This window comes from Haematobia irritans, chromosome 4 (assembly GCF_050003625.1).
Source record: "Haematobia irritans isolate KBUSLIRL chromosome 4, ASM5000362v1, whole genome shotgun sequence".
NCBI lineage: Eukaryota > Metazoa > Arthropoda > Insecta > Diptera > Muscidae > Haematobia > Haematobia irritans.
This window is the reverse complement of record NC_134400.1, coordinates 177,369,834-177,386,357: the sequence shown is the minus strand read 5'-3', so window position 1 is coordinate 177,386,357 and position 16,524 is coordinate 177,369,834. Positions and strand designations below refer to the sequence as shown.

Here is a 16,524-nt window from a genome sequence, read left to right as displayed (position 1 = left end):
AAATGGACATTCATACAACAACTATAGCTGATATTTTTTCGGGTTCTTTGTTTTGTTTTTTCTCACACTTCGAAATATATTATAGATCATGTATCGTTTATTTTGGTAAGGCCATTTGGTCACAATTCAAGAATCAAGTTTTCAGAACAAACTCATATAGCTCTTGAAGTAATTGTTGTAGGCCCTCAAAATTACAATTTTTGTTCTACATACTGTTAGTACAAGTAGAAAAATTAAAGCTTTTAACATTGGGTTTATTCGGTAGTGTAAGGTTTAATTCAAACAATGTATTCAAAATCACATATCATATTATTTTTACTAGGATCACGTTGACTGGAGAATTTTTTCTCTTCGTTTCTCTCCTGCGTTTAATTTATTGTTTATCCTGAAAATTTGGTTTATATTAGAAATAATACATTTGTTTCTTTTTTAATTTTTCGAATACAAACAATTTTTTGCTTTTATTTGCATAAACAATTTTCTTGGTTTTTTTTTTACAATTTTATAAATAAATTCAATTTGGATGACGTGGTAAATATGATGAAGAAAAATAATCAATAGGAGACCTGGTGTGGAGTCGAAGATAAGTTTTGTGTTTGCTAAAATACATTCTCATTTATATACACAAAAATACAATATTTACAAGCTATAATATATATATATATAAAATAAAACAATAAAACCTATATTTATGGGGAGAATGTGCAAAAACTACTAAAATTAAAAACAAAAAAATAATAATAAATTCAAATGTACACAGATAGAGAATAATTAATAATTTTGAAGACCATACAAAATTTGAAGCTTAAGATATAAAACAAAAAAGAGCAATAAACCAAAGAAGCAATATATTTTCGAGAAATCTTATCCAAATTAATTTTCCTCTTTTTGAATAGCATTTTTTTTTTGTTTCAATCTTAAGCTATTACAATGATTTTTTTTTTTTTTGTTAATAAAGACTAGAAATCTAGCAGAAGGAAACCTAATAAAATGAAAATTTTCATGAACACTGTGTACATAGAAAAACAGTTCGATTAAATCGTGAAAATAAATTTTGATATGGAAGAAAAAACATCAATCTTCCTTTAGAGGCTGGAACTATTTTCAAAGACAGACGGACGGACGGATTACTATAGATTCAAGGAAATCTCGGGAATTGTATGCTTACAAATTGTGAAAATTAGTTGCACAGTGTAATAATAAGATTACATTACCAATAATTAATAAGATTTTATAAACTAACTAAACAACTTAAAAAAGTAAAAATTGCAAAAATACACTAATATTTACAATGATCATGTGATTTTCACACTGAAAGAAAAACTATACAAAAATAAATAGTGTTTTTAAAATGTATGTGAACAAGTTAGCCAAGAATCCTCAAATACATTAAAAATGGCAAATTCATTTAAATAGATTTACTTTCAGTGTAAAATTTTTTAATGAAATATTTCCAGAACTTAGTCTTCATCTGACAGATGAAAGCACCATTCTTAGCACTTGTGAAAATCAAAACGACATTAATAATAATACTGCTGCGAGCACTTGGGGATGAGATAGGATGGATGATATGGAGTAAAGGGTGCGGGTGATTGCGATTGTAAAGGGTGAGGTAAATTTGGACGGTGAAGGAAAGGTATTTAACCCTTAAGAATATAGAACTAGCCAGAACTGGAATGAGGGAACGCCATAAACCTAATGTCATATTTCACATTCAAATTCCGATATTCGATGATTGAAATAGACCATTCCCTGTTCCAGATCCTCACTGAAACCACTAACATCCATATAATCGGAGGCAGCAGAATCATCATCAACCCATTTATGTAGAGAGCGGGTAATTTCCAAACGACATTGGCTAAAACTAGGTCGCATTTGTGGATCCTTATGCCAGCAGCGAGACATCAGATTATAAAACTCATGTCTTCCTTCCTTAGGCAAATCGGGTCTCAGGCCCTGTGGAACACGGCGTATCACTTCACGGCCCGTCAAATGGGAATAGGGAGTGGAACCTACAAAAAAAAGATTTTTAATTTTTTTTCTCTCTCAGTATCAAAAATCTCTTCTTACCTAGTGTTGCAATTTCCCATAACACAATACCAAATGCCCAAATATCTGTTTCCATGCTGAAAACATTGTATTGCAATGATTCTGGAGCCATCCATCGTATGGGCAATGCTGGTCGTTTTCCAATTGTATCTTGACCATGGGATTTCTTTTCACTGCATCCACCATCCTTTTGTGTGGTACCCGCTGGCCAATGATTCATTATGAATTTACCACCAAAATCAAATTTGAATTTATTGAAATTGCTTCGCATGATCTCATTGGCACAATTCTTTTCCAATTCTTTCCGTTTTCGTTCTGCATCGAGATCTATGGACATGCCGAAATCACAGATTTTACAGACACCATTATGATCGAGTAGAACATTACGGGCTGCTAAATCTCGATGAACAATCTGTAAGGACAATACAAAAAATAAACATTTTAATGCATAGTGGGTTCGATAAAAGATTTATTGAGATATAAAATTTGTTCACAAATATTAGGAGAAACAGGGAGCATTTTCAAAAATATTTGAGAATTTAGTAGGAAAAACACAGACTGATCAATCGATCGCTAGCCACGACATCTTCTCATCTTTCTGGCAAAATACGGAAACCAAAACGGAACATGACTCGTCGTCTGAATCAATCCGCGAATAGACTCAATTCTTAGCTTCCACGTAAGAACGAAAATGCTGATAAGACAGGTCATACGTCAACGAAAAGAAGGATGAATATAATAGGACTGTTATCCTTTAGCACTGGATACCCTAAGCCGTGAAGGACTAAAAGAAAGTAGAGTACTCGTTTATCCAGGACATCTCCAAAAATATGCAACACTGTCATCAGCTGTTTAAAAACAATCACAGAAAAGAAGTGAAATCTTGCATTTTTAATAGTAATAACAATTTACTGCTGCGTTTATTTATGACACAGTACAACTTTGAATTTCATGCCTTTTGATAAATTAGTCACAATAAATTGCTATTGTGAATCAAAGAAGCGTCACTTTATCAAAATACAATCTGGCAACTTCGGCGCGACTTGCATTGATGAGTTGTTCTGGATAGAACACCAGTGCAACGATGTTCTGGATAACCCATACAAATGTTGTATCCAGTGTTAAAAGAAAACAGCCTTAATAATAATCTTGTCGTACACTTCCAAATATTGTGGCCCTTTTATCATGCATACTCCCCTCAAACGCATCAATTGATTTCAAAACGAAGCTTCCGCAATCGTTTCATCAACAATAGGCCGGGACGCCATGATTGTGCAGTCATCCGCATATGATATAATTTCAACGCCGTCCGGAGGGGTGGAATAGATGATCGATAGAGGTTGAATAATGGCGGAGATATCACTCCACCTTGGAGAACTCCATGTTTCACTCTCCGGGGTCACGACTTTCTATCCCTAAATTCCACATACGACTGGCACCCGCACAGATAATTAAGAACCGACCGTTTGGTTCGTGCTGGTAGGAAGTATTCTCGATGTCCTCGAACAGTGTGGCATGGTTGAGCGTACCGAATGCCAAGCGCTTCGAGGACCGTCCAGTAACACGGCATGGGCTGGTTGAGTCCTCTATTTATGTATTCTGAAATTGCATGCATAGCTGCAAAAAACCTTCCCTTTGTTGCTTTTTGAACGGATGTTATCATGCGAAAATCCGCCTTTCGATGTCCCTTAGCTTCAACTACGATTCCCGATTTCCTTGCTTTTGAATCATTTTCTATAGATTCAATCCATGGGAAATTGTCCTAGACGTTCTTTGTCTTCCACACCATATCTGACCCCTAACATACAAAACACCTCAACCTACCACATTTAAACTGAAAGAGCACACTCTAGGAAAGTAATCGATGCGATTTGGCTTAACTTTTTCCCAAATTAAAGTTTTGTGGGCACAAAACTTGACATATCGAGAGTCGAAATAACTATGTTGTTTGCACTCCCGGAAAAGAGTTAGTGTTAGTTAGTGTTCTAAGGTCTCATCATCCTCAAAACATACCCTACATACACCATCCTAGGTTAGGTTAGGTTAGGTTAGGTGGCAGCCCGATGTATCAGGCTCACTTAGACTATTCAGTCCATTGTGATACCACATTGGCGAACTTCTCTCTTATCACTGAGTGCTGCTCGATTCCATGTTAAGCTCAACCTTTTGATAGCCGAGTCCGAACGGCGTTCCACATTCCAGTGAAACCACTTAGAGAAGCTTTGAAACCCTCAGAAAGGTCACCAGCATTACTGAGGTGGGATAATCCACCGCTGAAAAACTTGTTGGTGTTCGGTCGAAGCAGGAATCGAACCCACGACCTTGTGTATGCAAGGCGGGCATGCTAATCATTGCACCATGGTGGCTCCCATCCTATGCTGCTCCTATACGGCACAGGTGTACTCTAAATTCTAGGGGCGCGGTCATAATTCCCACGGCCGATCGTTATTTTGCATTCTAAAACGGTTCGCGATCGAACCGTAATATCTGATATTGCCTTTATTGTAGGACCACAGCAGGCTTGTGTTGTGGACCGGTAGTCAGTATAGGATCTCGTTGTCTGGGTCGTTCATATATACGGTCAGACCAGTCCTCTCACCCATCTTCGATCCATCGACGTAACAGTTATTTCCCTCTGGTGTCTATTCTGGGGTCCCATTCTCCCAGGACCATTTTACTTGCGTCAGAATGTCACACTCGGCAGCTATGGCCACCACAGATATACGATAATGAATTGTCATCTTAACTATCGCCATGATTGCTACTGAATCCAATGCTACTCCTACCGTTTCTGTTATTAATCTTTAGCAATTCATAATGCTTCGTGTTTCCGTCCATTTAACCTTATTGTCGCTATTGGTCTGCATTTCTGTTAGTCAAAATATTTGTCTAGTAGATGGGAATAAACATCACCCGTTTTTACCTTCCATCATAGGATGGGAGGCATACTAACCTTTTCATTGCAATTAAACACATAGAAATATCGGTCTCAGACCCCAAAAGGCCGTACTGAAACTCTGAGTAGATCAAACCTTATCCGTCCGCCTGCTAAATTTCGAAAGAAACTAGAAACTAGAGACTTTAATCTGGGTACCAGTATCTGTCGTAGGTCGGATAGTATAGCAAATGGACCACATTGGGCCACTTTTAGGCATAGCCCCCATATAAACCTACCCCAGTTACGGAGTCTCGTGGAAGACCAAACATTATCCGTTCCGATTGAAGCATGGTACGTGATGTCAGTATAAGCCATTTAATAATCATTCACCAATTGGTCTATATCGACGAAAATTTATATGTAGCCACCATATAAACCGGTCCCAAGATTTGACTTCTTGACCCTCATAGTGGAACACACTTCATCTTATCTGATGATGTTCGATGTCAATATATGCCTTCTTACTACCATGCCAAAAATTGGTCCATACCGTGTGAAGATTATATAAAGACCCCTCTATGTAATCCGATCAAAACTTAAAGTGACTTATATTGGTATTTAATCTGCCTTTTTATCTAACATAGAATCCATGTGAAAGTTGTAAGATACCTTGTCTCAGGCAACTATTACCACAACCCAAGTAATTCGATTGTGGAAGACAGTCATTAGAAGAACTTTGTATGCGATCCATGGTGGAGGATACATAAGATTCGGCCTGGCCGCAGTTTCGGCCGTTTATAGTTGTCATTACTTACCCTCTTCTCGGCTATATATTCCATGCCACATGCTATGTCCAAACAAAATCCAGCCAAGGTACGTGGCGATAGAGGAGCCAAACTACGGCCACCTGGTACAGATGCTGGCAATATATTGGTAGCATTTCGAGCAGCTCTCAGCAATGATAACAAACGACCACGCATGGCATATTCCATTATAAGCATATGAGGCTCTGAAAAACAGGAAAAACACCAAGAAATTTTTGAAAAACAATTCCCAAGACAAGACAACATTCATAGAATGAATGTGAGACAATAACAAAATACACAGACCACTTTCAATGCAGGCTCCCAGCAAAGTTACAACATTGGGATGAGAACCCAATTTACGCATAATGTTACCCTCATCCTTAAGGCTAAGTTGAGTACTGCAAGCCTTAATCGTTTTTACGGCAACAATACGCGTTGCCCCAAAATGACCACTCAAATCATCTGCTTCAGCTTTCCATACTTGACCGAAATTACCCTCACCCAGAAGACTTTTCAAGCGAATATTGGAACGATCAAATTCTTGATCACTTGCTATGGAACTTTTATCATCATAGCGCTGTTGCTGTTGATGCTGCGCCTGCTGTTGTTGTAGTTGTTGCTGTTGCTGTGAGGAAGTATGATTATGAGTGCTACTTTCCCTGGGCGGGGGCAAAGGAGGGGGTATCACTAGCTTGCTGTGAAGACTGTGTTGTCGTTGAGGCAATTTCTTATGATGGTCAACAACATCTTCATTTTCCTCATGGTATTTGGATTCCAATTTCTTTACCGGACTTATGGGCTGTTGATCCGTAATGCAAACATCAAAATCTTCATCATCTTTAATGGGCCGTTTCAGCAGATAATTTCTTAGCAAATACATGACGACGGCCAACAATGGGACAATACCTATACCAGCCAAAACCATGGTCACAATATTCATGCGATGCATTTCCAGTGATATCTCTTGGTCATCCGTTACCACACTCGAAGAGATCTCCCCCGTCACTTGTGATGGCTTTGCTGTAGAAGATGTGGCTGGTATTTGACTTGTGGATTCTTTGGTTAATGAATTGCTGGGTGTTGTAGTGATGGAAGGCCTCCTGGTAGGCGATAATGTGCTAATGGGTAAAAAGTCTGGCCTCATGGTGGTTGTGGTGGATGTCATTAGGGTTCCACGATATATCCCAGAGGTGTGATTGACAAAGATGATGAGATTTGTACGATCATCGGTATTAATCGGTTGAGTTAGACTGGGTCCCAAAGCCCTAAGAAGTTCCGTATCCTCTTCGATTATATTGGGTTTTCTGGTGGTTGTTGATGGAGGAGTGGTAGATGTGGTGACAATCTCGGGCAATGGAGGGCTTGTGGATGACGTTTTAGATGTTGTGGTTCTTGGAGTTGTAGTGGTTGTGGTACTTGTCGTTGATGTTGTTGTTGTAGTAGTAGTCGATGATGTGGTTGATGTCGTAGTTGTCCTAGCTGTGGTCTTCGGTATATATTCCAAATACTTTCTGGGTGTCTGAGTACTTGTGGATCTTATGGTTGTCGTAGACATGGTGGGCGGTAGTGGAGTTGTTGTTGTCGTAGATGTACTGGTAGTTGTCGTTGTTGTTGTTTCTTGCATGGAGCTTTTTCTTGGACTTGGTGTTGTCGACTCTGGAGTCGATGATGATAGCTCTTCATCACTCAATACTGTGATAATCAAAGGTGTTGCTGTGACTATATGTTCCTCTGGCTTAAGAATTTCCTTAGGTACTACTGCCTCCAGCGGAACTTTAACTACTCTCTGAATGGGAATTTGTTCAGTTATAGCCTCTGTTTTATTTTGGGCTTGTTGCAATTTTACTCCCTGTTCGGTGACAATTCTCAAGGTGGTTGTCCTAACATCTGCGGGAATTTCCGACGTTGTACCCCTATGTAAAGTGGTATAGCGACGATTGAAACTAACCCCTCCTCTCATGTTATATTTAAATCTCGATCTACTTCTTTCCACAGCCGAGAGGGTAGAGGCCACTGTCACCGGGGTAGTTAATGTTGTTGTCTCCTCTGCAACTGAGACCTCCAATAGCTTGGGATGTTCATCACTCACCGAGGTAATGGTTAAAGCATTCGGCTTTAAAGGAGGCAACTTCTGTCCAAAATACAAGTACGGCTGTATCTCATCATCTTCTATTGATGTGGTGGCCACTGTCACTGTGGCGCCGGGTTTACGTCTTCCCCTCAACTTACTGGCCAATCCCAAACCTTTGACTTCATCTGTGATATGATTTGCTGTATCATTCTGTTCCTTGGCAATGACCAGTAGACCATGAGATGACTCATCGGTGAAAAGAATCTCATTGGTATCCTTCTCCCCGGCTTGGGATGTTCCAGTTCCCGTTTTTGAGGAACTCTTTACCATAACCACACTTCCACTAGCCAGATTACTAGGATTCCCTACACGTGAAAAATTTGCACATTGACGCATACAGCTAGCTGTTGTTCGTCTAGTAAAATTTTTCGTACAATTTCGAATACAAATCGATCTAGGGTCGGTGGGTGATTTTGAGGTGGTTTCCACAGCGGTCGCTGTGCGTCCTGTGGTACCAATGCGATTACGAAAACCTGGACGATGTAGTGCACTACGTCTTGCTGCCAGGACATGCATTAAACGGCGTTCCCTTTCTTGTGCTGCTGTCAATTGTGATGAGCCAGAGGGTCGGGTGGGACGGAAAGTAGTGGGAGATACACTCGAATGCTCGTAGCCATCTGAAAGGGAAGAAATGAACATAATGTAAATACAGGGAAATTTTCGAAAATGATTGAGATGGACTGAAATCAGATGGTATAATCAAAAATATGTTATTAGAAATTCAATCAAAATGCATTGCTCATCTAATATTTGGATTTAATGGACACTGAAAAAAAATATTGATTTAATATGAAATATTGTGCAACCTAAATTCCAGGAAAATTTGTTTAAGGACAATATTCATTAAATTTATTTGCTTTAACCCTCTAATGCCCCAATTTTTTGCCAGCTGATTAAATTTTCAATGTTAACGACACGAAAGCAAGAAAACTAAACAAGAAAAATTTACACGGTAAAATTCAGTACATGCTGCAAAGCCTCTTGAACAGTTTTAACTAAGTTTTCTTTTTATTTTACCCATTTTTGTTGTCTTAAGGTGTGTTTTAAATGAAGACCGCCTAAAGGCGGGCTTGGGCATTAGAGGGTTAAACCGAGATCTTTACCAGTATTTGTCCTTTGAAATGTAGTAAAATCCAACAAATAAAATATTTAATTAGTTAATGAATTTTCATTTCACTTCAATTAATTTTCCTAGTTTATTTTGTGAGGGACCAAGACCATTATGCGTCTGATCAGATTACCCAAAGTAAATCAACGTTACAGTTTTGTGGTTGAAACTATTTGCCGCCGAAATCGATGAAACAGTAAAAATCTTTACTATGCCAACAATAAACATTTAAACAAACGAAACCCTACAACTTAATGGCAAATTGATTCGCTTCGCCAAATAGTTTTACAAATTCAATACTCCTTAGATTCATTGTTCGCTCAAATGAGTTAGAAAATATGCCACAAACGTTAGTTAACAGAAATACATGATTTTCATGGGTAATGATATTCGATTTAAATATCAATACTATTATTTGTGTTTTTTTTTTGCAAATCTTTATAGCAAATGTTTTATTGAAAATAATTCGTCATGCATTATTGCTGCTGGGCTATCAAGTGATAGAAGCATAGCAAAAGCTACAGTAGTAGCAAAGCAAAATTTAGTACACAACTGTGAAATCGCTATTTTGTAGTGGGGGAGGAGTAATAATGATGATGAATAATTTATTATTTCTTATTATGAAATCTAATAAACTGGTAATGATGTAGTGAAGATACATACGAGAGTTGCCTTTTATATTTTGCGATAGGAGAAACAGAAACAAATATTAATCATCGAAAATCACTGTATTGTTTTTCAAAATATTCCCCATTAAGATCTATACACTTCTGCATGCGTTTGAGCCAATTGTCGAAGCACTTTTGCCACACTGAAAAACTATTGTCGTGAGGCCAAAGATTTATTGGGTTTAAAAATTTTGAAAATTTCTTCAAATACCTGAAGTCGAGTCTGAATTTGGAAACCTAAGTTGTTTTTAGCACGTCTTTAAAGGACTTTGATAGCACGTTAAGAAAAAACCGAAAAAACGAATAGATTTAAATTTGTTTCCTAATATCAAGAATGCAAAATCAAATTTAAATCAGAATTATATCTTTAAAGGTATCTTTACTTCAATTTTTCGTTTATTTGGGTCGAAATCAATACCAAAATCATTAGTTCAAAGACAAAATCTTTGGATCCGGGCAAGCTTTTTTTCAGTACACTCTGATTGAGGTATCTCAAAACCATGCATTCTGAATGCATGGACCGCTTCATCAGGTGTCGAAAAACGTTAGGTTAGGTTAGGTTAGATGGCAGCCCGATGTATCAGGCTCACTTAGACTATTCAGTCCATTGTGATACCACATTGGTGAACTTCTCTCTTATCAATGAGTGCTGCCCGATTCCAATGAGTGCTGCCCGATTCCATGTTAATGACAAGGGACCTCCTTTGCACCACGGTGGTTCCCAACAAGCCAATGTAAAATTAATAGATTCTGATCCGAGTTTGAATCAATTTAGAATCCAAGAAGAAAAAGTCCATTGTTCTTTTTTTTTGCGACACTTCTTAAGATGGGAAGTGAAAATAAACTTATATTTTTCAGTTAACATTATTAATTTAGTAAACAAAAAATTCTATTAAAAATTTGATTTTATTCAGTTTATAACCACAACAAAAATCAATCAGACGAATTAACTTTTTATTTGATGTTCTCGACCAATAATATTTTTTCTGTAAAAAGTATGTCGACCGATCTCCAGATCACATTTACTAAGCGTCTATAATTTCAAATTTTTATCTACCCTTTGTTGTAAGTATTATAGTCTGACAATTTTCTCTAAATATTTTATTTACTTTTAAAGACAATTTTTTAGCTTCAAAAGAAAGCTTCGTTTGCCCAAAGTATAAATTCATTCAAATGAAAACTTTTCTTTCAGTGTCTTATCCTTCGCCAAATAAACGATTTATTATTGAGAATTCTAGTGTAATTTAAAAATTTTACAATGGGCCTATACAATTTTTTCAGCGACCGGTAATCATCTATTAAAAAAACCAAATAAAAGGTAGCTGAAAGGTTATACAATGAGTTGTACAACCAATCTTACACATTTATCCTCTACTCATCTCTTTGTAGAAAAAATTTTGCAACATATACATTTAATATTGAATTAGTTTTTGTGGAAGATTGTAATTTTTGGTAGCAAATAAAACAATTATAAATTATAAAGAAAATGTGTATTAATTGGCGACGATAAATTAGTCGAGCTGAAATCAGCGACTCGTAGCGGCAGCTTCATATCTGCTACATTACTATTTTGATTCTCTAAATTTTTTCGAAATACTTTATCCCTTTGAAAAATTTACAAGTGGAACAAACGATTTCAACGAATAGGCAGCATTAAAAAAACCCATCAACTAACAATTTTAAAGCAAACATTAATCAATCAACCATTTAAAGAATTTAATCTTGAACTACAGTCATGACGAACATCATATCACAAACGACCACCAACACACCATAAAAAACCCAATATAGAAATCGTTTGATCTCAAATGTTATGACGAAAATGGTTTACAATTTAATTCAGGGGGCATTTGTTTGTGGAGCTTTTCTTGCTGTTCTGTTTTTTTTTATTAATTTGATTTTTGTCATAAAAATAGTTTAATTTTTGGCTGATAAATTGGCTTGCCATACAACAACCACACAGAATTAATGGCATCACGCATACATCACTGGCTGTTGCCTCAACCGCATTGATCGAGGATGACGATGTTTTCACAACAAATTTGACTCAAATTATAACAGAGTCATTACAAACTCGTGCTCCGTGGTATGAAGTAGTGATTGAGGTAGGTATGTGAGCTCACACAAAAAAGAATGCGAACAAAGTCAAACATTTCAAATGAAACGAGTTTTAGTTTCGATTTCAATTTTTTTGATTTTTTTTATGATTTGTTTTGTTTTGCGATGGCGAGTCGTTTTTTAGTGCATTTATGGTAATTTTGTGAAATATTTTAGAATCGTTTACGTTTTCTTTTTTTTTTTTTTTGAAGAGAGACTACGAATATAGTATTCGACTTGGATTTATGATGATTTTTGCATTGATAGCCGGCGCTATGATGCTTATTGCGAGACCAATAAACAGGTTGTGCTCTTTTATCGCCTTTGTCATCAGGGCCTTGATTTGAGAACGTGACTGTCATAATAAATATATACGAAAAAATAAGTATATTAAAGATATGCGTTTGTACATTCTTATGATAGCGGGTTGTATAGACTGCCATAATAAAACTATCCGAAAATGAAAATAGAAAAGTTTATGACGGCTGGTTGCTGTCTAGATTTACGTTGTTGCATAAAATGCGTTTGTGTCTTAAGTCTTTTGTTTTAAATACGTCGAAGTACACATCTCATCATCAATATCTTTGATATTGTAAACCATACGTTTTTTTTTTGTACTGAAATTCAATATAGTAGTAACAAAGAAATTTATAACTAATTTTCTTCGTTCAAATCGGCTGGCTTAATATGCACTTGTACATAAAATTATTTTTAAGTAATTGTTTTTATAATATTTTAAATAGAATTGAATTCATGTATCAACATACTGTATATGTCAGTTATGTACTATTATCTAGAAAGCAAATTGTTTTTTTTATATAAAAAAAATTGCATTTATTCAACTAAATAACCAATCAGTCCAATTTAACCACTCAATTCTCTTTTTCCCTTAACAATCATTATTAATTATCCACTAAGAGTTTATGTAAAATCTTCTATTTGCATTGACAATTATGGATGGAATTTTAACTTGTTTACTTAATTTGGTTTGGCAAACAACCAATATTTCTTTAGCAAAGAGTTTTTGCTAAACACTCCATTAATGTTTATTATTATTTTAGAGTAGAATCTATTGATTCAACAGAGTAATTGACTTAGGTGCAGTTTAAATATAGAAGTTATTTTAATAAATGATCACAACGAACCAAATACGGAACCGGGATGGATTATGATTTATTTTTATTTATTTTAAAAAAGAACAATTATTAATGGGGTTTAAAAATGAGCAGAATGTAGAAACCTTGTTCATTTATTTTATGGCCAAGCCAATGTCAGTGAACTTTACGCATACAAAAATTGTGATAAAAACAAGAATAACAAAAATATTTGTATATTACATACCATCTCTAAATTGTCCATAAAAAGTTTGACAAAAATATATTTTTAAAATAAATATAGTAATATGTTAGAACAATCGCATTTTTTGATATTCATATATAAATTATATATCCTACAAACATCACCAAAAATGACAATGAAAATTTGCTCTGCTACACAGAAAAATGTCAACAATTTTTTTTCTAAAACTTTAATTAAAATTGACAAACCGTTCAAACAAAAATGTTGATTCCATTAACATTTTAATCAATACAATATTGTATTGTAAAGAAGCTTTTAAAATAAATATTGAAAATATTACCATAAGCATAACAAAATGTTAACATTAAAAAAATACATTTTTGTGTAATAGATCATTGGCTATATTATATATTCCATGCCAATGGCTGAGATAAAAGTCATAATAATTTTTCATTTTAGATCCCAACTGCAACAATACAATTTAAGCTTAAACCTTACAAAATCTACTAAAAACAGCTGCAAATATTTTTTGCCATATTTCTTAGCCAAGAATTCAATTCTGTTTGTCTTGGAATTTTGTTGTTGTCGTGGTTGGTATTTGAATAAATTATTTAACAACTGAAATATTATTAGCTAGTCCCCTCCTCCCCACAGTTAGTTTACAACATTTGTGAGTTGAACTGTGAACGGCTTGCCACAACTCACAGTAGCCACAATCAGCGATGCATTGTTCATTATCCTCAGGTCATCGAATATTAAAGTAAATAGCTTAGGTAAATTTTTGTTCAGCAGCATAAGAAAAAGGTCAGCAATAACATTGGTTGGACCAGCAGCTGTGATAATCGTGGTCACAACCGATATCGGGTGGGCAATGTTTGCTATTTTCTATGAAGATGATAATGATGAATGGTGGATTACTGCGCATTATTTTTCACTTCATCCATCACCCGGTGGAAGTATATGTTTTCTTATCATGGTTATGAAAAATTTAAATATATACACTGAAAAAATAAACAATTTCCAAGTACACATACGGCCAGAACAACTCTGAATTATAAACCTGAAATCATTTACTTTCCTAATGCTCTACTATACAGAATTAATGAGCCGGTACGACGAAGAAAAACGACTAATTTTGTGAAAACAAAAGATTGCTCTTCCACAATGATAAAGCAACGACTCACATCTGTCGCATCCACACTGTAAAATTTTTCGAATTAGACTATGAAATGTAGTTTCATTCGACACTTATCTAGCCCTCAATGCTTGTCCGCTTGTCCGTGTATCTCTTCTAAAGAAATAAGGTAATATTGAATGTCATCCAGAGGAGACATTACTGTCTGTATATCAGAAAATTAGGCTAAGATTGATCGAACTCCTGTATCAATCTAGCCCTATCCAATACTATGCGACCTATTACGTCTGTCCATTTTTTATACCCTCCACCATACGTTGGGGGTGTATTAACTTTGTCATTCCGTTTGTAACACATCGAAATATTGCTCTAAGACCCCATAAAGTATATATTCGTGGTGAAATTCTGAGTCGATCTAAGCATGTCCGTCCGTCCGTCGGATGGTATTGAAAATGGGCCATATCGGTCCACTTTTACGTATAGCCCCCATATAAAGGGACCCTCAGATTTGGCTTGTGGAGCCACTAACAGAAACATATTTCATCCGATCCGGCTGAAATTTGGTACATGGTGTTAGCATATGATCTCTAAAAATCATGCACAAATTGGTCTACTTCGGTCCATAATTATATATAGCTCCCATATAAACCGATCCCCAGATTTGGCTTGCGGATCTTCTAAGAGAAGCAAATTTCCTCCGATCCGGCTGAAATTTGGTACATGGTGTTAGCATATAATGGCTAACAATCATGCAAAAATTGGTCCACATCGGTCCATAATTATATATAGCCCCCATATAAACCGATCCCCAAATTTGACCTCCGGAGCCTCTTGGAAGACCAAAATTCATCTGATTCAGTCAAATTTGGTACGTGGTGTTAGTATATGGTATCCAACAACCATGCAGGAAGTGGTTCATATCAGTCCATAATTATATATAGCCCCCATATAAACCCATCCCGAGATTTGGTTTTGGAGCCTCTTGGAGAAGCAAAATTCATCCGATCTGGTTGAAATTTGGTACGTGGTGTTAGTATATGATATGTAACAACCATGCCAAAAGTGGTCCATATCAGTCCATAATCATATATAGCCACCATATAAACCGATCCCGAGATTTGGTTTTGGAGCCTCTTGGACGAGCAAATTTCATCCGAGTCAATTGAAATTACGTACATTGTGCTAGTATATGGTCGTTAACAACCAATGCTAACTACGTCCATATCGGTCTATAGTTATATATAGCCCTCAGATAAATCGATCCCCAATCACACAAAAATTGGTCCATATCAAGTTCATAATTGTAGCCCCCATACACGGATGAAAAAGACTGTTTTTCATATGTTTGGCTATAAACATTATATGTTTGGAGCACACATTTTTAAACACAATATTATTGAGTGCAAGTATATAATGTTCATAAACTAGCATAACATGTTTGGGACATATATGTTAATATGTTAGAACATATTATGTTTGGGACATAAAATGTTTGTAAATATAATATGCTTGGATGCAAACATATATTAATTTAGAAATAGCCTATAAACATATATGTGTTTAGTAGCTTGGAGCGCTATTTAACAGGGAGCGATATTGAATTAAGTTGGTGGTTATTGCTTGTTATTACAAAATTATTTTTCCTTGGGCAATTTATCAGCTACTTCTTTGATCCTTACAAACTGTGTGGTCCGCTGTTCGAATCCCCGTCCGGCAAAAGGTAAAATTAAAATAAAAAAATCATACAATGGAATAATTTCTTCTACAATGTTTGTATTACAGAAAAAGGTGCTAAGAACTAAAAAATCTCGTGGAAGTGAGAAAGATGTGGGGGAATATACAATTGGGCAGAAACAAAATTTTGAGCATTCAGGTCGAAAACCTATGTTGTTAGCACCTGTATTACCTGTTTATTTTCATAATTCATTATGATTGTAAATATATAAATAAAAAAATAAAATTTTGAGCACAATATTTGGGAGAATTTTTTTTAAGCATATAATATTTTTGAGTGCAAAATGCTTCCAAACATATTATATGTTCACATAATAACATATTGTTTTTTGGAAGATAACATTATTGAATTTGGATGCAAAAATACAAAATGTTTGGAACTTAGACTACCCAAACATATATTGTTTAGACCAATATGCTTTCAAACATATTATATATTGGAAGAGATCAAACATATAAATGTTTGGGCAATACCCAAAAATGTATATGCTTGAAGCAAAATATGTTTGGGAGTATATGTTACAGAAGCGATTTTTTGTGAGCGTGTATAAGCGATCCCCATATTTCAATTCTGGCTCTCCACATACCGTGCAAAAGTCCATATCGATTCGTAATTATT

General features: G+C 35.6%; 1 protein-coding gene across 1 annotated transcript in view; it reads right to left on the bottom strand.

Annotated features, from left to right (window-relative positions):
* Positions 1-233: 233 nt before the first annotated feature.
* The window catches only part of Tie (Tie-like receptor tyrosine kinase), a 115,905-nt gene continuing 99,614 nt past the window's right edge, over positions 234-16,524 (bottom strand). The window contains exons 2-5 of the mRNA XM_075308320.1: positions 6,037-8,481; positions 5,743-5,936; positions 2,071-2,461; positions 234-2,012 (exon numbers count right to left, since the gene is read on the bottom strand). Of these exons, the coding sequence (XP_075164435.1) occupies positions 1,702-2,012; positions 2,071-2,461; positions 5,743-5,936; positions 6,037-8,481 (3,341 nt within the window). The 3' untranslated portion in view covers positions 234-1,701. The remainder of the gene's footprint in view (positions 2,013-2,070; positions 2,462-5,742; positions 5,937-6,036; positions 8,482-16,524) is intronic.